This window comes from Podarcis vaucheri (assembly GCF_965113315.1).
Source record: "Podarcis vaucheri genome assembly, chromosome: 9".
NCBI lineage: Eukaryota > Metazoa > Chordata > Lepidosauria > Squamata > Lacertidae > Podarcis > Podarcis vaucheri.
Window position 1 is genome coordinate 59152907 of NC_138767.1, and position 22890 is coordinate 59175796.

The window sequence follows — 22890 nt, forward strand, 5'->3', positions numbered from 1 at the left end:
CCCAGGATTAATGATTCCTCCACAAGACACAGGTCTACATAGGTGACCCTCCCAGGCCATTGAAGGAAGCAGCTGCTCAGCCCATGACTAGGTAAGCAGCCATTCCAGGCAAAATACAGTGGTACCTCAGGTTACAGACGCTTTAGGTTACAGGCGCTTCAGGTTACAGATTCCCCTAACCCAGAAATAGTACCTCAGGTTAAGAACTTTGCTTCAGGATGAGAACAGAAATTGCGCGGCGGCGGGAGGCCCCATTAGCTAAAGTGGTGCCTCAGATTAAGAACAGTTTCAGGTTAAGAACGGACCTCCAGAACGAATTAAGTTCTTAACCTGAGGTACCACTGTACATAGAATGGGGCACAGATGGTTGTGATATGCATTCTCGTCCTCATCTGTGCAACAACCCTGAAAGTAGCTAAGTGTTATCTCCCTACTGCAAATCGAGGCTGAGATAGTGATTTGCCTAAAGTCACCTGCAGACTTCTTGGCTGAGGCGAGATTTGCACCAGGGACTTCTCACTCACAATCTCAGCTACTGCACTAGTGTTGCACGAGCAAGCTGGATTTTATGACGCCTGAAAGACTAACGCATTTCTCAAGAGCTTACGTTAGGAAAGAGCCTGTTTCATTGGCAGACGGTGGAGATGGGTACATCCAGCCATTGATGGGACTCATTCCCATTTGTATGTCAGCAAACCAATCTGAGTCAGTGGAGCTGGTGTCAAACCCGCAAATGGATTCCGGTCCACCAGCCTCTCTCTTGCCGTCCACCTGATTTGTCAACCTTATAAACAAGTAAACACAAACAAAAGTTAATAAATTGAGAAAGATACTGGGCACAATTTGCCTGTGTGTGCGTGTTTGCACTGGTTTAGTTCCATTGAGGAAGGGCTGCTAACCTGCATTATTTTGCAGCTTTGTTGACTCTGGTAACATTGGGAGCATGTTTTCATGCTATAAACCAAATGAATGATTGCTCTCTATCTTCCCTTCATGTGTTTCTAACCAGCAGACACATCCTGCAGGCTTTTGTTAGGGGGAACATGTGACCGACTGCATAATACAAGCTCTTGGAAAGTTTCTCGTTTCTGATATTTCTCTCTCCTTTCTTGTTGTGCCTGCACATCCAGGAATCTTGACTGTAGCAGAAAGCTGAAAAATGTAAGTACTTGTTGCATGTTTCCCCCTCTCGCAGCTATGGATGGTTTTGTTGCCCCAGACTGAGCTTGAAACGCAGATGTAGTTGTGTAGCTGAAAAGAGCTTTTGTGTGTTGGCATGCACTTTGTCTTGCTGCAATTCATGATCTGTGGTGCTGCTGTGGAAAGCTATCTTTGCTCCCACTTCAGTTAGGAAATAGCGTAACTCCCTTAGACACCAGCTAGGTTTTCTGCTTTTGTTTAAACCATATTTTAAAAAAACAAAACTGTGTTTGGTTTCCTTTCTGCTTTTGTTGCAAAGGCTAACTTGGATTTTTGTTAGGTTAATAGAGATGTGTCTGACACTTCCAGAAAAAGCTTTGATGTTTAAATCTAAATAGTGCCATAGAAACTTTGCAGGATTGTCATCCCCCCCATCACAACAGCAAACCTCCCTTTGTTTCTGTGTTGTCCTTCAGGGATTGTAGTTTCAAAGCAGCCTTTTCTAGTCAGTCGCCTTGTTGATTGAAACCAGGGACAGCAGGAACAGTTTGGGGATTGTACAGTGAGGAAGGAAACTTTAAATTCAGTTGGTCACAGAGTTAGATAAACTATCTAAAGCCAGACAAAACTTCTGGTTTTCATACTGTCAATTGTAAACTACAGAGAATTCAAGTTGTGTTTGGCTGACATCCTTGGAGACTCCAGGGAAATGCCAAGAACTTTCTGTAATAACTTTTCGAGCCCATAATCACAACCACAGGTAAAAAGTCCACTGTCATTTTATCCTGCCCTTCCTGTCATCAGTATTGTAATTGTTTTTCCTCCAACGGCGCATGAGCCTTTTTGGAACAGTTGCATTCTGAAGCTGCTGTAAACAAGATTTACTAAAAGCCATTCATTGGCAGGTGTATTGCTTTTCAAAGAGACATTCATAAAGATAGATGTGCATATATAAAATACATACATCTAACTACCCTTCCCAACCAAAAGAGAGTCTCAGTCAAGTCTACCAAATAAGAACCTGTGATTAAAACATTTCCATTTTAAATATAAGCCTAAATCCAAGCCTAGTAATAGCAGCAGACATTATTTACTCCCTTGAAAGCCTGGTGAGATTTTAAAAAAATAATAATTAAAAAATTGGAAATACTTTCTAATATTTTGAAATGATGTCACCAAGCTGTTGCCTTTAGGGAGGAAACTCCATAATTATGTTTCCAGTGTGGCTGCTTTATTGTTTTAATTAGATAATGACATTATACTTTACCTTTAAAAATGTTATTTGCTAGTTCGTTTTTTAATACAGTAAAGCCCTGTTCTGAATATTTTGACATTGGACCTGATCCTAGACATGCTTATTTACACAGACATTTCACTGAATTCAATGTGACTTAGCCCCACATTTGACAAAAGATTCCTGCATTGCCAGATGACCCTTGTGGTCAACTCTACAATTCTATGTTTCAATGATTCTACTCCCATGATAGGCCAAACTAGGCATTGATGGAGTCCTGCGTTTGGAGCACCTGATCCAATTTTCTGTCTGTAAAAGCAACCATGGTGTGGGAGGTCTGCCCATCTGATGTCTGTGTCACAGCCCTGATTTTCTGGAACACCTATTGTAATGGGTTTAGGAGTTGCTCGTGCGTAAGTTGCCGCCACTGCTGGCAAGGTTACCTGGTTAAACCCTTTCCGACTGAACAGCCTCCAGCATCGTGACTGTCTCAGTCGCTGGCAGAATCCGTCAGTGGGCGTTTCTTGAACTTCTTCCAGCACAAAAATTCCTTGACGCCTAGTCTCCTCCTACTCTCCCTGCGCGGAAGCCTTCTGCGCAGGGAGGGTGTGGGCAGTGGAGGACCCGTACTCTCTCTGCTGGTCTCCGGCGAGGAGTCTTGGAGCCTCCTCTCCGATTCCCCCATCTGCCCCCCTTCTCCACTGGTGTTACGCTGATTTCCTTCCCCAGCAAATGGGCTGCCCCTCTCCCTACTGGGACCCTCTCCGGCATCCCTCTGGAGCCTTCCCTCCGCCTCCAACTCCGAGGGCAGTTCCCTGACACCTATTAGTCAAAGAGGGTCTAAAACACGTGTCTTAACTATTATATGGTTATAGCCATGCAGTGCAGCTCTTTGTATGTTTGCTTGGAAGTGATACCCATTGAAATGGGACTAGTGAATCAGTAAGCAAACATATGATTGGGTTGTGTAAACTACAACCTCATGCTTACTTGAATCAACCCATTGAGGCTTACTTCCACGTAAACGGCAGTGAATATATTTAGGATTCTGCTTTAAATCCCTTTGGGACTTACATCCTAGTGAAAGAGCTTAGGATTGCAGCTGTAAACATCCCGACGAAAGAAGAATGGCTACAAAAACTTATGGAATATGCAGAAATGGCAAAAGTTGCCAGAGAAGTAAGAAATCAAGATAACAAACTTTTTTATAAAAGAATGGAAATGGTTTATTGAATATTTGCAAACAAAACGTAAACAGATAAGAACATTGGCAGGAATATTGTAATAACCTGCAGTTTTATAAGAGTATATAGTAGATGAGTGAATGAATGAATGTCAAGTTAATTTGGAATATGCAGGAAAACAAATTTAAGGAACCGCAGAAAGAGGAGGAAGAAAGTTGAGTTTTGAAATGTTAAAATGATTGTAAAGCCATTGAAATGTATATAACTGAAAATCAACAACAACAACAACAATCATAATGGATTGCAGCTGTAACTTCCTACAGAAGTAAGACTCCAGAGCACAGCCTCACCTCACGGCAAGCTTGATGGTTCATATGGGAGGGTCCAAAATACAGTGGTACCTCGGGTTAAGTACAGTGGTACCTTGGGTTACATACGCTTCAGGTTACAGACTCTGCTAACCCATAAATATTACCTCGGGTTAAGAACTTTGCTTCAGGATGAGAACAGAAATCGTGCTCCAGCGGCGCGGCAGCAGCAGGAGGCCCCATTAGCTAAAGTGGTGAAAGTGGTGCTTCAGGTTAAGAACAGTTTCCGGTTAAGAACGGACCTCCGGAACGAATTAAGTTCTTAACCCAAGGTACCACTGTACTTAATTCGTTCCGGAGGTCCGTTCTTAACCGGAAACTGTTCTTAACCTGAAGCACCACTTTAACTAATGGGGTCTCCTGCTGCTGCCGTGCCGCCATCACACAATTTCTGTTCTAATCCTGAAGCAAAGTTCTTAACCCAAGGTAATATTTCTGGGTTAGTGGAGTCTGTAACCTGAAGTGTATGCAACCTGAAGCATATCTAACCTGAGGTACCACTGTAGTCCCTTTCTCTCTAGTCCAGGGGTCGGCATTTTTTTTTAGCAGCGGGCCGGTCCACTATCCCTCAGACCTTGTGGTGGGCCAGAGAAGCAGCACTGGAGGGGCGGGCGGAGCTGGAAGAAAAGGCGTGGGGGGCAAATAGTCTTGTTCCCCACCCTAGCCCCAGCTCCAGCCACTGCGCTTACTTTCCCAGGGGCCGCCACCACTGCTGCTGCTGCTTCTCATGGGTAGGCAGAGCGAGCTCGTCCGCTCCGCTCTCTGGCCCACAGGAGCACCAGGGCGGTGGCGTCGACAGGAGGAAGAGGTTGAGCGGCAGGGAAGCTACCAATCAAATGCCGCACCTGGTTTACCTCAGTGTGGCACAGACAGGGACGTCTCTGCCAATCAAACACCGCTCAGGTAAACCAGGTGCTGTGTTTGATTGGCAGAGACGTCCCCGTGCCGCGCTGAGTTAAACCAGGCACGGCGTTTGAGTGGCAGAGCCACCACCACTCGGCTTCTTCCTCCTGTTGCCATTGCCAGGAGTCTCGGCTTCGCAGCAGGTTCCGGCTTTGTGGCTCGGGCTGGATTTAGGACCCAGGTGGGCCTGATCTGGCCCAGGGGCCGTAATTTGCAAACCCCTGCTCTCATCACTGGGAACAACAAACCATGATCCATGGCTTAGCATTATATCCAAACCCAGGTATTGTGGTTTGTCTGTTTCCAAACAAACCATGGTATTAAGCCAAGGCTTGTTCCTGGCCTACTAGTTGGCCTTGTTTGAGTGAAACAAACCATAACCCCAGTTTGGGATATAGTGCTAAACCAGGAATTGTGGTTTGTTAGTTCTGCTGGCTAGATCTCTTACGTTTACAAGTAAACCATGGTTTGCTTGTGGTGTGCAAACCAGGCCATTGGGTTTTTAAAAAATGCACTATAGGGAATTCAGGTGATAAATATTAATGTCGCACAGTTGGCTCTTAATTTTGACCGTAGTTAAAGCAAAGTGTGATAACTTAGGCTACAGTGCTGTGTTCCAGTCCCACTGGAGTCCATGGAGCTTACTTCTGAATAGACACATATAAGATTGGACTCTCAACATATGGTTTAGTATGTCTGAATACAAGAAAAACATCAACACTCCAAGCTAACTCCCACCTAATAAAAATATGTTATCAGGAAATGAATTATGAAAACTTTGGCTTCCTAAGCAGTATAATAGTGGAACATTTTCAGTTCACACCATTATATATAGATGTGCACCCCAGCCCACAGTCTCCAGAGAATTTGTTTCTGTGAGTGGAAGTTTCCTGTCAGTTATCTGATGCTTATCTAGACTGATTCCAAGCACTGCACCTGGAGTTACTAAATAAACAGGAAAACCACTTTATTTAATAAATACAACAGATGATTACATTAATGATTGCATATTTTTTTTAAAAAAGAGAGTGCTCATAAAATTACTATATCTCCCTGATTATGGTTCATCTAAACTAACATTCTTGTTAAGTTACTATTCACTGAATTCTTTTCCTTTACTGTCCCGGGACTAACTGGGAGTTTTTCTTCCTATACATATATCCTGCATGTGAAAATCCCGTCTTGTGGTTTTAATTTTCCTCTTAAGTCGATGAAGAATATATGCAATTGACCTCAGAAAGGGGTGATGGGAGGAAAGATCTTTAAGAATAGGGAAGGGGTGGGGGTTGGAATTCAGACATAATGGTTCTGACATACAACAACTGTAGATTTCCTGATTTTCAACAACTGATCTGGACCAGACTTCAAGATTGTACACTCCCTCCTTAGCTACATCCCTTTTGAGTGTGAATTCTCTCAACCTTCTCTGTCATTCCTAACCATGGTTAACACTGACCATCTTAACTATGGCTTGCAGCTGGTTGGCAAATTCTGGCTGAGGTGGAATCCTGGTTAACCTGAACCATTCTTAAAGCTGGCGGGAGAATGTGCTGAGAGCTATGCTATCAAATACAGCTAGTGTAGGGGTTAAGAGAGAATGAAATATGAGTAGAGAAATCTGGATTCAGTGGAAAGCGCTCATATGGACCTCTAAAGCTCTAAAATGCCTTGGGGTCAGTACACTTTTTCCATATACACCTGTCTAGACCCTAAGATCTTTGTTGGAGACAAAGCCTGGTAACGTGAGATGGGGAATCAAGGAAAAGGCTCATTTGATAGTGGTGCCCTAATTATTGAGTGCTCTTCCTGGAGATGCTTGCCTGGCTTCTACATTAGGTGAAGATCTCTTTATTAGAATATAAGAAAGAAGAAGAAGAGGAAGAATTTATTATTTGTACCCCGCCCATCTGGCTGGGTCTCCCCAGCCACTCTGGGTGGCTTCCAACAAAGATTAAAAATACATTAAAATGTCACACATTAAAAACTTCCCTGAATAGGGCTGCCTTCAGATGTCTTCTAAATGTCAGGTAGTTGTTTATCTCTTTGACATCTGATGGGAGGGCGTTCCACAGGGCGGGTGCCGCTACTGAGAAGGCCCTCTGCCTGGCTCCCTGTAGCTTTGCTTCTCACAGTGAGGGAACCGCCAGAAGGCCCTCGGCGCTGGACCTCAGCGTCTGGGCAGAACGATGTGGGTGGAGACGCTCCTTCAGGTATACTGGGCCGAGGCCCTTTAGGGCTTTAAAGGTCAGCACCAACACTTTGAATTGTACTGGAAATGTACTGGGGGCCAATGTAGGTCTTTCAAGACAGGTGTTACGTGGTCTCAGCGGCCGCTCCCAGTCACCAGTCTAGCTGCCACATTCTGGATTAGTTGTAGTTTCCGGGTCACCTTCAAAGGTGGCCCCACGTAGAGCACATTGCTTGATCCTTTTGGATCAAGCCAAAGTTCAGTCCAGTCCAGCAAGCAGTAACTGAGTGCAACTGTACCTATTGGTATTCATAGATGTGCTGCCTCTGACAAGGAAGGTGGAACTTTGTCATTGTGGCTAGCAGCCATTGATAGCCTTATCCTCTACAAATTTTATTTGTCTAATCCCCTTTTGAAGCTGTCCAAATTGCTGGCCGTCTCTACATCTTATGGGAGTGAAGTCCATAGTTTAAGTATAACTATTGTGTGAAGAGATACGTACTTTCTTCCAACCTTCAGTTTGGTGGAAAGTATTCTATAAATACTAAAGACGATGGTGATATTTTAATAGCATTTGTATGGTTTCCCATTACTTGCCCTAGGCACTTGTCTGGAAAGGCAAGGTACAATTTTAAGATGTTTGAAACTCTGTACATGTAAAAAGAAAAGCTTAAAGAGAAGCAGACTGTTGCTTTGGAGTTAGTTTCAATCTGATTATTCCTTATGGTGGAGAAATTAAAAATGCTAAGCCACCTCAACAACTATTAAAATATATTAGTGAAACTTGCAGAACTTGTAATAAACACTTGGCATCAGGCAGTCAGTATCTTTGTGATTTTTACCTCTGTGTTGGGAACATAGAACGACATAAACCAATATTAAAGCAGTTTCATTAAGCATTGAAGCCTTGTCCCTTGAAGTGGTGCGGGTGCTTGAGTTTTCCTTTATTTGGCTCCCCAGATATTGTTGGACAAGGTTTAATAGGGAGCTCTGCCATTGCTACTTCACATACCTTAGAAATATCAGCAGTGCGGATGTGATTTCACGTGCTTCAAAGTCTCTGTGACCATGTTCTTTTGTAAGAGAGCCTTTGAAAACAGCAGCTGACAAATGATTTGATGAGATTTTAAAAGGCTGCTGGAGAGCTGGACAAGGTTGCAGTATTCAACCCCCACAATTAATGTTCATTTCATTCTTCAGGTTTTAGTCACCATCTATTGGCTGGGGAAAACAGCAAACAGCAGCACTGGTTTCAGTGGAGCAACGCTCAACCTGAGGGAGTTTGAAGGATTACTAACGCAGCTGAGAAAGGTATTTGCTGTTGGGTTTTTTTTTTCTACTAGTGGAACAATAGCTTCCTCATTAGTAAAAGTACAGTATAGTGGGGTAGGAGAACTGGAAAAAACACACACATCTGGCAGCCAATTTGGTTTCAGATAGTACATGGTAAGATGAGTTGCAAAAGCCTAGGACACAAATTTTTATGGCCCTCTAGCGGCTACGCTGGCTCATTTACCAGAAGTAATACATTTAGTGTTTACTCTGGAAGCAGTGGCGTAGCGTGGGGGGTGCCAGGGGTGCCGGCCGCACCGGGCACAACATTTGGGGGGGGCGCTTGCTGCCTCCGGAGTCGCCGAAGAGCCTCGGGCGCAGGCTGTAGCGGAGCCGCATGTCTTGCGGAACCGACGAGCTGTGCGCGCGTCCGGGCTGAAGGCGCCCGGCAGGCAGCGGCTCTCAGCGCTCGCCGCGGAGGACGCGCCAGGCAGCCCCTCCTCACAGCCCCGCCTCCGCCGGTGCTGCTGCAGCTGCTGGGCCGTTGCATTTTCCTCGCCTCTCTGCCCCCCCTCCTCCTCCGGGCAAGCGGCGTCGTTTGGGCGGCAGCGGGGGGCGCAAATTACTTGCCTTGCCCCGGGTTAGGGGGCGCAAATTACTTGCGTTGCCCTGGGTGCTGACAACTCACGCTACACCGCTGTCTGGAAGTGTATACTTGACTTTGTCCAAACTAAGTCTCGTAGAGCAAAATATACATAGGAGCCTTAGTTTGGTCACAATCAAGTACAGTCGAACCTTGGAAGTCAAACGGAATCCGTTCCAGAAGTCCGTTCGACTTCCAAAACGTTCAGAAACCAAAGCACAGCTTCTCATTGGCTGCAGGAAGCTTCTGCCCCATCGGATATTCAGCTTCCAAAAACAGTTTGCAAACCGGAACAGTCACTTCCGGGTTTGCAGCGTTCGAAAACTAAGATACGACTGTGTACACTTCCAGAGTTAACACTAAAATGCATTACTTCTGGTAAATGAAGCACTGTAGCTGTAGAGAGCCGTGAAAATTTGTATCCCTGGCTTTTTGGACCAATCTACCCACGTACTGTCTGAAACCAAAGAGGCTCATTGGTTGCCAGATGTGAAATATCTTGGCGTTTCCCTCTGCCCTCCTACCCTACTAGTACACCTGCTGCAATTTCTGTCCATATTCTTCTGCCAACTGTAATGCTCATATTGTTTTTTCATTCTTATCTCTACCTAGTTGACTGAGGTTTTCTATCAGAGGGACTGGACGCTGATTTAGAGTGACGCTACTAATACTAAGGCACCGGTGGGCAGCTTGCTGCTTATGTAGGGGAAACCCCAAATTTTATGTGGCTCCTGAGGCCTCCTTAAACTATCCCAGTCTTCCGTCCCGTCAGAACAGCTTCCTTTCTGTTGATTTCCTCCCTATTTTTCTTGGCTTTTAAAAGTGCTCTTCTTCCTATGTAGTTTTAGAGGGACAGTAAAAATAAACACATTCTTTAAGAAACAGCTTCCCTCCTCATGTTTTGGAAAGCTAGTGTGATCCTGTTATTGTGTGCTCCTGAGGTTAACACTCCTGTAAGTAAATTCGTGGGCCCACTGTACACTAAAAGATAATTAAAACAGTTAAGTATACAAAAAAATAACAAACACGTTTTTTAAAAACCTAAAACCATACAAAGTAGACAGTCGTGGTAAATGCTCAATTTATCCAGCTCTTTCATTGGTACCTTGTAGTGAAGAAGGGATGGTAACAAAATTCAAACAAACAGATTAACAAATAAATATCAGAATGTACAGAAATATTGAAATGTATCCCTCCTTCCAACAACCAGGTTAGCTTAATAATAAAAGTTGTGATGCAGATGGTTCAAAAAAAAAAATTCTCAGCCTCCAATATGTTTGTAATATGTGAAATTGTTGAGGAAAGAGATCTTCTGTGTAGCTATTATGACTGCTTTTATTGCATGTCTGTGAATTTGATTTTTCCCAGATGGCTGTGATAACTGTTGTGTTACGGAATGCCATGCTTCAGATTATCTGTTTTTAAAGATGTCATAATGCAGATGTAAGCAATGGTATTGCACCACATGTTTTGAATGAGGCGATAATAATAGGATACACACAGAGAGAGGCTGCTTAGTTGTTTCCATGTTAATCGCTATGCTAACTAATACTTTGTATTCCAGCAGTGCATTTTCAAGTGTTGAAAGCACTTTGCACCCGTTATCTTGGTTATTCTTACAACAGACTTGCAAGGCAGGCCAGTATTACTAAGCCAAAAGGAAAATTTGTTAGCTGATGGCTGAGGGTTACTTTTCAACTCTTAGCCACTCTCAAACATGAATCTGCCCTAATGGCATAGAAAATATGGAGGTGTGGCAGCTCTCGGTTTATGCATCCTTTCCCATTTTCCTTACAGACAAAACCAAGCTACTATTCAAATAACAGAAGGACAGAATATATATATAGATAGATAGATGATAGATAGATAGATAGATAGATGATAGATAGATAGATGATAGATAGATAGATAGATATAGATAGAGATAGATATAGATAGAGATATTACAGTTGATTCATTCTTTAATTTGTTCTGTAATTTGTATCTTGAAATGTTTTATGAATGAAAACTGGCCTGTGTCACTGTCTAGCTCATCTGATTTTCATTTACCTTGCTGTCAAGCGTTTTCCGCGATAGTGAGACATATTATCTACCTCCCTCCCCGCCCCCGCCTCTCAAAAACTGGCAATCTGCCAAAGGATTAAATTTATTCTATTGGTATGTAGAGCTTCGGGGGAATTTGGGAAAGATGTCAGATTGGTTGGGGAGGGTGCGTGTGCCGAGGGCGGGGGACAAAGAGGGTGTTTAAGTAGGATTGACTTTGGGGTCTGGAGGTCTGGTTCTCTTTTCAGAACGCATGGCATGCATATATAACGTTATGCGCTGAACAGCCATCTTGTAGGAATACAAAACAATTTTAATGTGTTTTGCATGCAGTGTGGGTAATTACATTTGTATATGCTGTGATGTCTCTAAGTGGGTGGCCAGCTCTGCTGTTAAGCAGGGTGTGAGACAGCCCACATCAGTTGAGATATTTGGGTTACCATTAAAGGAAAAGCTCATACAGTTGCACCTTGGTTGTTGAACGCCTTGGTACTCGTAAGTTTTGGCTCCCGAACGCTGCAAACCTAGAAGTAAGTGTTCCGGTTTAAAGGTAAAGGGACCCTGACCATTAGGTCCAGTCGTGACCGACTCTGGGGTTGCGGCGCTCATCTTGCTCTATAGGCCGAGGGAGCCGGTGTACAGCTTCCGGGTCATGTGGCCAGCATGACTAAGCCGCTTCTGGCGAACCAGAGCAGCGCACGGAAATGCCGTTTACCTTCCCGCCGGAGCGGTTCCTATTTATCTACTTGCACTTTGATGTGCTTTCGAACTGCTAGGTTGGCAGGAGCAGGGACCGAGCAATGGGAGCTCACCCCGTCACGGGGATTCGAACCGCCGACCTTCTGAGTCCTAGGCTCTGCGGTTTAACCCACAGCACAACCCATGTTCCAGTTTGGGCAGTGCTTTTTTCTGGGGATACGCAGGGGTACGTATACCCCTAAACATTTTGTGAATCTAAGTTTGGCCTCATCGAGGGGCAGTATTTCAATATGAGCAGGAAAATGAGAGTTCCCCTAAACATTTTTTTAAGGGAAAAAGCACTGGTTTCGGGAGTCAGACGGACTCCCAGAACGGATCAAGTTCGAGAACCAAGGTTCCACTGTAGTTTCATTTTGGCACCACGTGGATTTATTTTACTCAAGGCACCCAAATTGTGGTGTTTACTTTTCCTGGCAGAGTTGTGCACACCCAGCGAGGAAAGGAGAGCAATGCCTAGAAGAGGAAGGTTAAAAGAGTTGCACATATATGTCAACTCTGCTGTATGGGCAAAATTCCTGGCTAAACAAAGTGTACCCCTTTGGTCGCCCACCCTTTCTACTGCCACTAGGCGAAAAATGTCCTCTGTATCTCTTTGACAATAGCTCAAGAGTAGCACAGGCCTTGGCTCTTGACATGGGGTGGTAAATTAAGAGAGACCACAAAATTATTATGAAACAAAGTTTATTAACATATTTAAAAGGTGATCGTTCATCTTGGGGAAAAGAATTAAATGCAATAAAAGTTACTTGCATGCCAAAGCATTCCTCCCACTTGGAGCAAAAGAACAAATAAACAGAGTTAAGCCCCATCTACTCTCCCTGAAAATTAAACAGTCCTTCACAGTAACATTTTAATGAAACTTACTTTAGAGTTGCCTCTCTCCCTTCTGTTTTTCCTCCTTATCACGCTGAGATCGACCTTAATCTGGCTATCAAAGCAAGACGCTTGAGGTTTTGGCATTTAATTCCCAAATCCAGACAGTCTAAGTGTGATCCACTGTGTCAGCAAACCCAGATTTATATTTTTATAATATAGAACAGTCCATTTCCTTCACAACATGCTATATTTTTAGATATGCTGTAAATTGCCCAGAGTGGCTAGGGAAACCCAGCCAGATGGGCGAGGTATAAATAATAAAATTATTTGGCAAATTAAACTTATGGACTGTGCAGAGGTGGCAAAACTGACAGCAAAGCTCAGACTACGAGAGGTTTAAAAAAGAGTGGGAAACATTTATTGTATATGTGCAAAAACATTGTAAACAAGTTGAAACATTAGCAGGTTTGGACTAAATGCTTGCAATTACCAGAAACTCGGATAACTTAGGGTATAATAATGGGTTAATAGGAGATAGGGAAATGCAGAAGAATTTGGTGTATAAAAGAAACCAGAAGTGGGAATGGAGGGAAGTCGTGAGATTTTAAGAATCTCATTAGAGATAGTGGTGAAAGGATAAATAAATACATGGGGAATGGGGGAGGGAACGTATTTTTGATGTTGATTGTGGAATCATTATTCCTTACGGAAAGAAGAAAAGAAAACAAATATTTTTTTTATTTGAAAAATAAAATAAATTATTATTATTATTATTATTATTATTATTATTATTATTATTATTATTATTACAGCTACCTAGGCTTGTTATATGGGATGCGGGTGGCGCTGTGGGTTACACCACAGAGCCTAGAACTTGCTGATCAGAAGGTTGGCGGTTCGAATCCCTGCAACGGGGTGAGCTCCCGTTGCTCGGTCCCAGCTCCTGCCCACCTAGCAGTTCGAAAGCACCTTAAAGTGTAAGTAGATAAATAGGTAGATAAATAGGCTCTGGCGGGAAGGTAAACGGCGTTTCCGTGCGCTGCTCTGGTTCGCCAGAAGCGGCTTAGTCATGCTGGCCACGTGACCAAGAAGCTGTACGCTGGCTCCCTTGGCAAATAAAGCGAGATGAGCACCGCAACCCCAGAGTCGGCCATGATCGGACCTAATGGTCAGGGGTCCCTTTACCGTTACCTTTAGGCTTGGTATTTTGAGCAGAAAATCAAAGGGAGTCTGCATACTAAGAGAGGCCTGAGGTCCAAATGGGTAGGCAGAGTTCATTGTGGGATGAAGATGTGGGTTTTCGTATCATTAAAAGAGCATTGGTCAGAAAGTTGAGATTGGTAGACAGCTGCCCTGTGTGGTGATCCACTGAACTACAGGTAATCACTTCAATGAGGATCCTGTCCCCCCAGGCCAGCCATTGACTCCTCCTAGGCGGGAAAGCGCAGAAGAGGGTTTCCAGTTGGTGTTGAGCCCAGTGTTAGAAACTGAGATATGAAAGCTAGGAGCTCAATGGCACCTTAAACCTAGGTGGCTTTTTTTGGTGGTGGTGGGGCTATTGGATTGTTGTTTTTATTTTTATTATGTATTTTGTGGTTTTATATCTTGATTTTATTCACTGAACTGCCCTGAGACCCCTGGGTATAGGGCAGAATATAAATTCAATAAATAACAACAACAACAACAACAACAACAACAACAACAACAACAACAATAGGTTAGGGGCTCAACAACGGAATGTCTAGGAACACTTTTTTATAACAAGAATAAAGGTAAAGGTAAAGGGACTCCGACCATTAGGTGGCCGACTCTGGCGTTGCGGCGCTCATCTTGCTTTATTGGCCGAGGGAGCCGGCGTACAGCTTCTGGGTCATGTGGCCAGCATGACTAAGCCGCTTCTGGCGAACCAAAGCAGCGCATGGAAATGCCTTTTACCTTCCCGCCGGAGCGGTACCTATTTATCTACTTGCACTTTGTGCTTTTGAACTGCTAGGTTGGCAGGAGCAGGGACCGGGCAATGGGAGCTCACCCCGTCGCGGGGATTCGAACCACCGACCTTCTGATTGGCAAATCCTAGGCTCTGTGGTTTAACCCACAGCGCCGGAAATGAATGAACTGCAGATAAAATATTATGTTCATTTTTCACATGGGCTACTTGCCCACCCCTGTAATATTCTTAAGAGGGTCTCTTCTCCAGCCTTTAGAGAGACCATGGAAGTGAGGAGGCAGAATAAGGTCCTCCTTTCCTTCTACTCTGCCATTTTTATCTGAAATATTCAACACAGTACTGCACCCAGAGCTCAGAAACTGCTCGCCCTAATGAAATTCCCCATCGCAAAATGCGCCTAGAACAATGGGAGTTTCAAACACTGGTTGCGCCTTGCCTGAGCCACAAGCTCTTCCTGAGCTCAGACTTGTTCCTGCATCATTCCTTGTCCCTGGCTTGCTCTGTGATCCTTCCTCCTGGGTTGTCCTCCTGCTCTGATTTACTCTTTTGCTCTCGACTTCTGGCTGGTCCCACAACTCCTGACTCGCTTCAGTCTGCTGTCCAAAGCCCAGTCCTAACAGCATCAGGCTTGAAGTAAAGTCTGCAGAGGACTAGCCCTCCCACATATTCATTAGCCCGCTTTATGCACAAATAAATAATAATAATAATAATAATAATAATAATAATAATAATAATAATAATTTATTATTTATACTCCGCCCATCTGGCTGAGTTTCCCCAGCCACTCTGGGCGGCTCCCAAGCAAGTATTAAAAACAATACAGCATTAAATATTAAAAACTTCCCTAAACAGGGCTGCCTTCAGATGCCTTCAGATAGGAAAGCTACTTATTTCCTTCACATCTGAAGGGAGGGTGTTCCACAGGGTGGGCGCCACTACCGAGAAGGCCCTCTGTCTGGTTCCCTGTAACCTCACTTCTCGCAATGAGGGAACCGCCAGAAGGCCCTCGGTGCCGGATCTCAGTGTTCGGGCTGAACAATGGGGGTGGAGACGCTCCTTCAAATATACAAACTTGTGTTAGTCAGTGTGGAAATAACTAAGTGAACGGGAAAATTCAAAATGCTAAACGTTTGTAAAGCACCATACCTAGTGTGCTGGGCCCGGGGGTAACCCATGAAACGCGGTCCAGGTCCCGTCCAGGATACAAAGGTTCCGCTGGGAGTCAGTCCAACAGGGCCGAGGCAGGACACGAGAAAGGAAACCAGGCAAGGACATGTACAGGATCTCAGGCAGGATCTAGCATACAACAATGTTGCTCCTGCAACCAGAGGCAGGGTCCGACAGCCTTTTATCTTTGTCGGGGTAGTGGCCGGTCCAGATCCCCCGGCGACTTGCCTCCCTGTTTCGCCCGAAGACGAGCACTCCTCCTGTGAGTACTCAGGTCTTTCCTTCTCTAAGACCTTAGTCTCTGCAGCTACCCAACCGGTAGTGGAGCTGCTGTAAGTGATGGGCCAGCTGAAGGCAACGAGATAATCCCCGCATCTGGAGCCAGGGCAGGCTCCGGCCCCTGATTGGACCCAGCTGGTGTTTGTTGCAGGGGAACCTGTGCAGACTGGAACTCTTCAGAGCCAGGCTCCAGACTTGGTTCAGATGATGCCTGAAGTAAAGGATCCGGTGCAGACTGAGTCTCTTCTGGTTTCGACTCTGAGCCCGAGTCCCAGGCCATCACACCTAGTAACTTAGAAGCAATTGGGCTAGTAGTTCCGTATGAGTAACAGATACACTCATCTAATTTATTTCATGGAACATTTTTACCTGGGAGAAAGGACACCCTCTTTAGTTCTTGGTAGTAACTTCTGTCATTCATTGCTAAACAGAAGAAAGAGACACCATGAAACGCTGCATTTTCATCTGATCAAATTATTTTAACTTCCTTAAAATCTGTGATTTTACCTTACAGCTATTTGCCGTCTCCACGCTTGGCCTTAGGGGACCTTGGCTTTCAGCACGCTAAGGGACTTTTGGCAGCCAACTCAACAGTGACCCCAATTACTCAGTTTTCTCCCTGAGAAGTTTGTAGGGCATTTGAGTTTTTGAATGATCCTGCTTCCTATTTAAAGCCCTTTGTATGTTTCTGTGCTACCTCCTCTCTGCTGTTCATGGTACTGGGTTTAGTTTTGTTTTGTTTTGTTTCACACAGGATTTCATAGGCCTGATCCCAGGATGTTGCCTAATGTGTCATAATAGCAAAGGGACTGATGTACAAACTGGGAAGTTTCCCATCTAAAGCTTACCTCTTTCTTGGTAGTATTTAGACAAGCTGGTAGCCTCTCTCTGCCCTGCTCCTCATCTGCAATGCGGCTGTAATAATTGTGGCCAATTTTGGAAGAAATGTAGTGTCTGTGTCACCATAAATGAGATTCAGCTATGTAGTGAGGAACAGGCTTTATTCTTGGGGTCTATAGGCGGGAAGGCCTAAGTGGTCTCCCTCTAGTGCAGGATTTTCCAGACTTGGACCTCCAGCTGTTTTTGGACTACAACTCCCATCACCCCTGGCTAGCAGGACCAGTGGTCAGGGATGATGGGAATTGTAGTCCAAAAGCAGCTGGCGACCCAAGTTTGGGAAACCCTCTCTAGTGTGTCCTTTTCCTTTCTTTTATGTAAGCGTACAGTTCCCACAGGGACACGGGTGGCACTGTGGGTTAAACCACAGAGCCTAGGACCTGCCGGTCAGAAGGTCAGCGGTTCGAATCCCCGCGACGGGGTGAGCTCCCGTTGCTCGGTCCCTGCTCTTGACAACCTAGCAGTTCGAAAGCATATCAAAGTGCAAGTAGATAAATAGGTACCGCTCTGGCGGGAAGGTAAACGCCGTTCCGTGCGCTGCTCTGGTTCGCCAGAAGCGGCTTAGTCATGCTGGCCACATGACCCGGAAGCTGTATGCCGGCTCCCTCAGCCAATAAAGCGAAATGAGTGCTGCAAATCCAGAGTCAGTCACGACTGGACCTAATGGTCAGGGTCCCTTTACCCTTTACCTTTACAGTTCCCACAAGGAAGAGTTTCACTTGTGCCACCCAGCAGATATCATGTAAGTGGGTACCTTGTATCTGCCCTATATACCCAAGAGGAACCCAGCAGCATACAAGTCTTTGCTGCACATGTGCCCTGCTAATAATAGTAACCGTAATAATTATTATTTCCACTTTAGTATGTAAATTTGGGAGAAGCTCTTTGTGGGGGGGGGGGACAGGACCGCAGTATGAGACATGAGACCCTTTCATTTCTAAACCACATATATGCAGTATCTGTAGATAGGGCAGAACAAGCTGGTCTGAGCTATTGGCTGTTGGTGCACAGGTCAAGAGAATAGGTGTTTTCTGTGGTCCTTCAGTGAAAGCCCTGGGCAGCATACGTATTAGGCTAAGTAAGTTTTAGGAGTGCACCTAAATACAAAAAGCAGGGATGCAAGAACCACTTATTTGCATACATATACATCTTTCCAGTTCTCTTGTTGGGAAGCTGTGATTGCCTTTGTTTCCCTATTGAGGGTCAAGTCTGGGTTCACCTCTTGGTAATGTGTGAAATTGCCTAAGTTTCATACGTGACTGAGGATCTGAAACTAGGTTATCCACACCTAATGCTGAGGATCATTTCACACAGAATGCAGTAAGGATGCTTGAGGAATTTGATTCCTATGAAATCCTATGTGACCTGATCCACATTTGAATGTTCAGATTAGAACATTTATATTTTTCTGGAGGAGGGAGGGTCTCCGAATTTTGTGATAAAGTTCTTAAAGAGAATATATTTAGAAAAGCATATAGTACTGAGGTAAAGCACCTGCTCAAATACATATGTTTGTGGTGGTAATGCATATTTAAATAGAAATGTAAATAAGGATAGACATTCAGATTTCTTTTTAAAAATATATGTTGAAAAAATCACAGATTCATTCAGAAATAAAACAAAATGGACTTATGAATGAACATAATGTGAACATGAACTGGAAACAGAACGATCCATTCATCCTTACAGTGGGAAGCCCAAGGGGCACAGCTAACTCAGAGGCTTTGCCAGTCATGACTCCTGGACAAATATGCCATTATGGCATACGGCTCTGCAAACCTCTGTTGGTTGAATTTGCACGTTGGTTTGAGACGGACACATGCAACGTCTGCCACATCTGTTTATATAATCAAGGGAAGCAGGCTTCTGGCATGACTTGTTTATTTGTACCACATGATACAGACGCTTCTGCACCTGTTGGCAGTTTTGCACCTTTTCAAAAGGACTCCCTGAGAAGCATTTCTCACCTTGGGCTTTTCTGATGACCACATCTGAGGGTGATAATATTGTCCCTGCCTTTTTTTTACTCAAAGGGAGAAGCAGGGGCTGGGTGGACTTCCAAAAGTTTGCTTTTCAGCAAAGGGCCTTATTTTTGTTTCTCTTGGCCTCATCCTGTTGTAACCGATGATAAGATACCGCCTGAAACAAGGGGCAATGTTCTCCTAATAATGCAAGGCTGAGGATGGCTTCTACTGACCTTTTCCCTCTTCTGGAGCTTTCAGTGTTTTAGTATGTGCGGCTTGCTCTGGAAAGAATTTATAATCGGGAGGCTGTTAAAGGCGGCCATTGTTCTCACTGCTCTGAACATGTGGGTCAGATACAAGTGCTTTCATATCCCCCAGAGCCAGGAGCTGGCAACAAACAAAGAGCAAGACTGAATTCTTCAGAGGCATCAGGAAAAGCGTTTTGCATATTTTTCGGCTGCTGATTGCTCCGGGAAGAAAGACATCCCCTCTTTCATAACTGGAATTTCTCTCCGAGGTAGAAAGACGCTGTCTCCTGCAGCTCGCTGCTTCGTTGTTTGACTGAGCCAAAAGCAGCAACAGCAGTTTCTCTCTGCAGGTGTCCTGGGCCAGTATGATATCTAGGTGGAAATGATCAGCTCGGTGGAGTTAGACGTGTCTTGCCTTCTAACTTAAACCCAGGATGCCTTTGCTCCTATGATATGGACAATGGCTTGTATGATATGGATATGGATGCGCAACCAGCCATGTTTCAGGTCAATGCCTTTCTTTTTACTTCTTGGTACACATGTAAACCTATACCTGATGGAAGTGAGCTCTAGCCATAATCAATGGGTTAGTCTTTTAAAGTGCCACACATCGACACCACTTCTCTTCTTTAGAACATGTTAACCTGCTTTCTTCCAGTTCTCTGTACAAATCTGGTGTGTTTTCATTCTGCACATTGCCATGGTGGATTGTGTTTTGCCTTTAACAGTAGTCTCTTCGTAGTTACTTGAAAAGTGGTTTTGGTTAGAGAGTGGCGGAAAGAGAAGTTTTGGGTGGAAGACCGACTTGTCTCTTTTTGTAAGCGTAAAAAGGCGATACAAGAATGGCGTTGCTGGCTGTGGTGATGTGTACATTTTACCGCGCTGACTCCTCTGGTATTGGAGACAGACAATTGGGCTGGTTTGTTTTTTTTAAGATGGACAAAACTGTTTTGAGAGAGTGGCATTGCTTCCGTAGTGTATGTACACATTTCGTTTGCCCCGTGGGTGGTTCTGGTTAAACTGTTTTCTTTCTACTGTTTCGAAAACCTGCAAAACCTATTTGATCAGAGACAGCCATGATACAAAAGAAATGTGTGTGAGTACCAGGGTGAACAATGCCTCCAGGATACCACTTTCAACTCCCTTAGAAAAATATCTCTGTGTCCCCAGCCGTAGGTTCTAGGCATGCTAGATTCTCAGAAAGTTCTTACTGTTTGCATTAAGGGTATTTCTTTAAAAACAACAACAACACTTTGTATGTCTGTGTGTGTTTGCTTCGTCCACATTAGGAGAGTGAGGATGTTGAGAGCCCCAAGCGCAGCATCCGTGACAGCGGCTATGTAGACTGTTGGGACTCCGAACGCAGCGATTCCCTTTCTCCTCCCCGCCACGGAAGAGATGATTCTTTTGACAGCCTGGATTCCTTCGGCTCCCGCTCCCAGCAGACGCCGTCTCCAGATGTGGTGCTGAGAGGAAGCAGTGATGGTAAGCTGTGCTCTCCAGGGTTCCTTTTGAATGCCACACGCGGCTCTTCTGGTGTGAAATAGCTGGTGTGCTGCCGCTGGAGAAGCTGGCTTGGGTTTTGGAAGCGTGGTGTGCCTTTTAATCCCTTGAAGTGAGAAGAGAACTCTCTTTGAATGCCAATTTATGGCCTAGAGCTTTGGGAGGGGTCACACTATGGTGGAAGCTTTCTGCCTTATAATTACAAGCTGTGGAGGGGTGGGGGGGTGTCATAGCAGTCTAAATTATGTGGTGGCACTTCTTGGGCCTGAAATGTAAGGAGATAATAATAATAATAATAATCTGACCAAGTCTCCCCACCTACTCTGTGCGGCTCCCAACAGAATATTTAAAAAAACGATAGAACATCAAACATTAAAAACTTCCCTAAAAAAGGGCTGCCTTCAGATGTCTTCTAAAAGTCAGATAGTTGTTTATTTCTTTGACATTTGATGGGAGGGCATTCCACAGGGTGGGTGCCACTACCAAGAAGGCCCTGTGCCTGGTTCCCTATAACTTCGCTTATCGCAGGGAGGGAACTATCAGAAGGCCCTTGGAGCTGGACCTCAGCGTCTGGGCTGAATGATGGGGGTGGAGATACTCCTGCAGGTACACTGGGCCAAGGCCGTTTAGGGCTTTAAAGGTCAGCACCAACACTTTGAATTGTGCTCGGAAACGTAATGGGAGCCAATGTAGGTCTTTTAGGAGAGGTGTTATATGGTCTTGACGGCCACTCCCAGTCACCAGTCTAGCTGCCACATTCTGGATTAGTTGTAGTTTCCAAGTCACCATCAAATTTAGCCCCACGTAGTAGTTAGCCCTGCAGTAGTCCAAGCGGGAGATAACTAGAGCTTGTGCCACTTTGGCGAGACAGTCAATTGATTGACCTGGAGTCATGGTAAGAACATAAGGGCTGGTTAGATCATGCCAGTGACCCAACTAGTCTAACTTCATAGTATTGTAGAGTTTGAAAGGACCCTGAGGATTGTCTAGTCCAACCTCTTACAATGCAGGAATATGCAGCTGTCCCAGATGGGTATCGAACGTGCAACCTTGGGACTATCAGCAGCCTGCTCCAAGCAACTGAGCTATCCAAGGAATCATCTTGTTCTTATGGTGGCCAACCGAATGCCTATGACCGGAAGCCCAAAAGGAGAACCTGAGGGCAGCCGTTTTCTCCCCACGTTTGATTCTCAGGAACTGGTATTCAGAAGCATGCTGTCTCTAAACAGGGAATCTGAGCATAGCCGTTGTGGTGTAGGGGGAAAACTTAACATTTAGTTAGCAGATGATATAGCTAGTCAGGAATTTGCTTGCTAGTTGATTTATTTAGATATGTATACAGGCCGCCTTTTAGGGTTAAACCACTTAAGGAGGCCTTCCGCACGCATGCAGATCAGTCGGCTGCGACATTAAAATGCCATTAGCAATAAAATGCTAAGAACTAGCAGTATCACCGATCACAACAACCTGCAGCACAGTGTAAAAAATTAGATTTTATTTTTTTAAATTACAATATTGCAGTTCTGTATCATGGAGCAGCACACACAAAAATAGCATGCTCTTTTCTTTTTTAAAGAAGAAAGCAGTTTTAAATAAATGGGTCTTTAAAGCTTAAAGGCCTATACTGATGGGGACAAGAAGGTTTCAGTTGAAACAGTCCCATGGACATGGGGACCCCACTGAGAGTGCCACACATGTTGTAAACTTGTGCAATTTGTACGAAAATGGAAGTATACAAGTGGGATACGGGATGAAGAGCTCAAGGTGTGAACTGGATGAAGGTGATCCTTCAGGTCACCTGGTCCCAAGCTGTTTAGGGCAGGGACCTTCAAGATGCCATTGGACTACACCTCTTGTCCCTTGTGGTTGGACATTCTGTCTGATACTGATGCGAATGGAGTTCAGCAACATCTGGAGAACTACAATTAGTAGACTCGGATCTCTGTCCCTGCCCATGTTGATGTGCAACACTACCAAGGGACGCGGGTGGCGCAGTGGTTTAAACCACTGAGCCTCTTGGGCTCGCCAATTGGAAGGTCGTGGTTTGAACCCTCGCGATGGGGTGAGCTCCCGGTGCTCTGTCCCAGCTCCTGCCAACCTAGCAGTTCGAAAGCACACCAGTGCAAGTAGATAAATAGATATCACTGTGGCGGGAAGGTAACTGGCATTTCTGTGTGCTCTGACTTCCATCACGGTGTCCTGTTGTGCCTGAAACAGTTCAGTCCTGCTGGCCACATGACCCAGAAAGCTGTCTGCAGACAAATGGCAGCTCCCTCAGCCTGAAAAGTGGGGTGAGCGCTGCACCCATAGTCACCTTTGACTGGACTTACCTGT

At 44.8% G+C, this 22890-nt stretch overlaps 1 protein-coding gene across 12 annotated transcripts in view; it reads left to right on the plus strand.

Moving 5' to 3' along the window:
• The window catches only part of LIMCH1 (LIM and calponin homology domains 1), a 216150-nt gene that overhangs the window by 126806 nt on the left and 66454 nt on the right, over positions 1-22890 (plus strand). For 11 of the 12 annotated variants that reach the window (XM_082237995.1, XM_082237988.1, XM_082237993.1 and 8 more), the window contains exons 5-7: positions 1131-1161; positions 8218-8328; positions 20343-20538. In XM_082237995.1, the coding sequence (XP_082094121.1) occupies positions 1131-1161; positions 8218-8328; positions 20343-20538 (338 nt within the window). Of the gene's footprint in view, positions 1-1130; positions 1162-8217; positions 8329-19270; positions 19561-20342; positions 20539-22890 lie in introns of those variants that run through there. The other variant, XM_082237999.1, reaches the window with a different exon arrangement.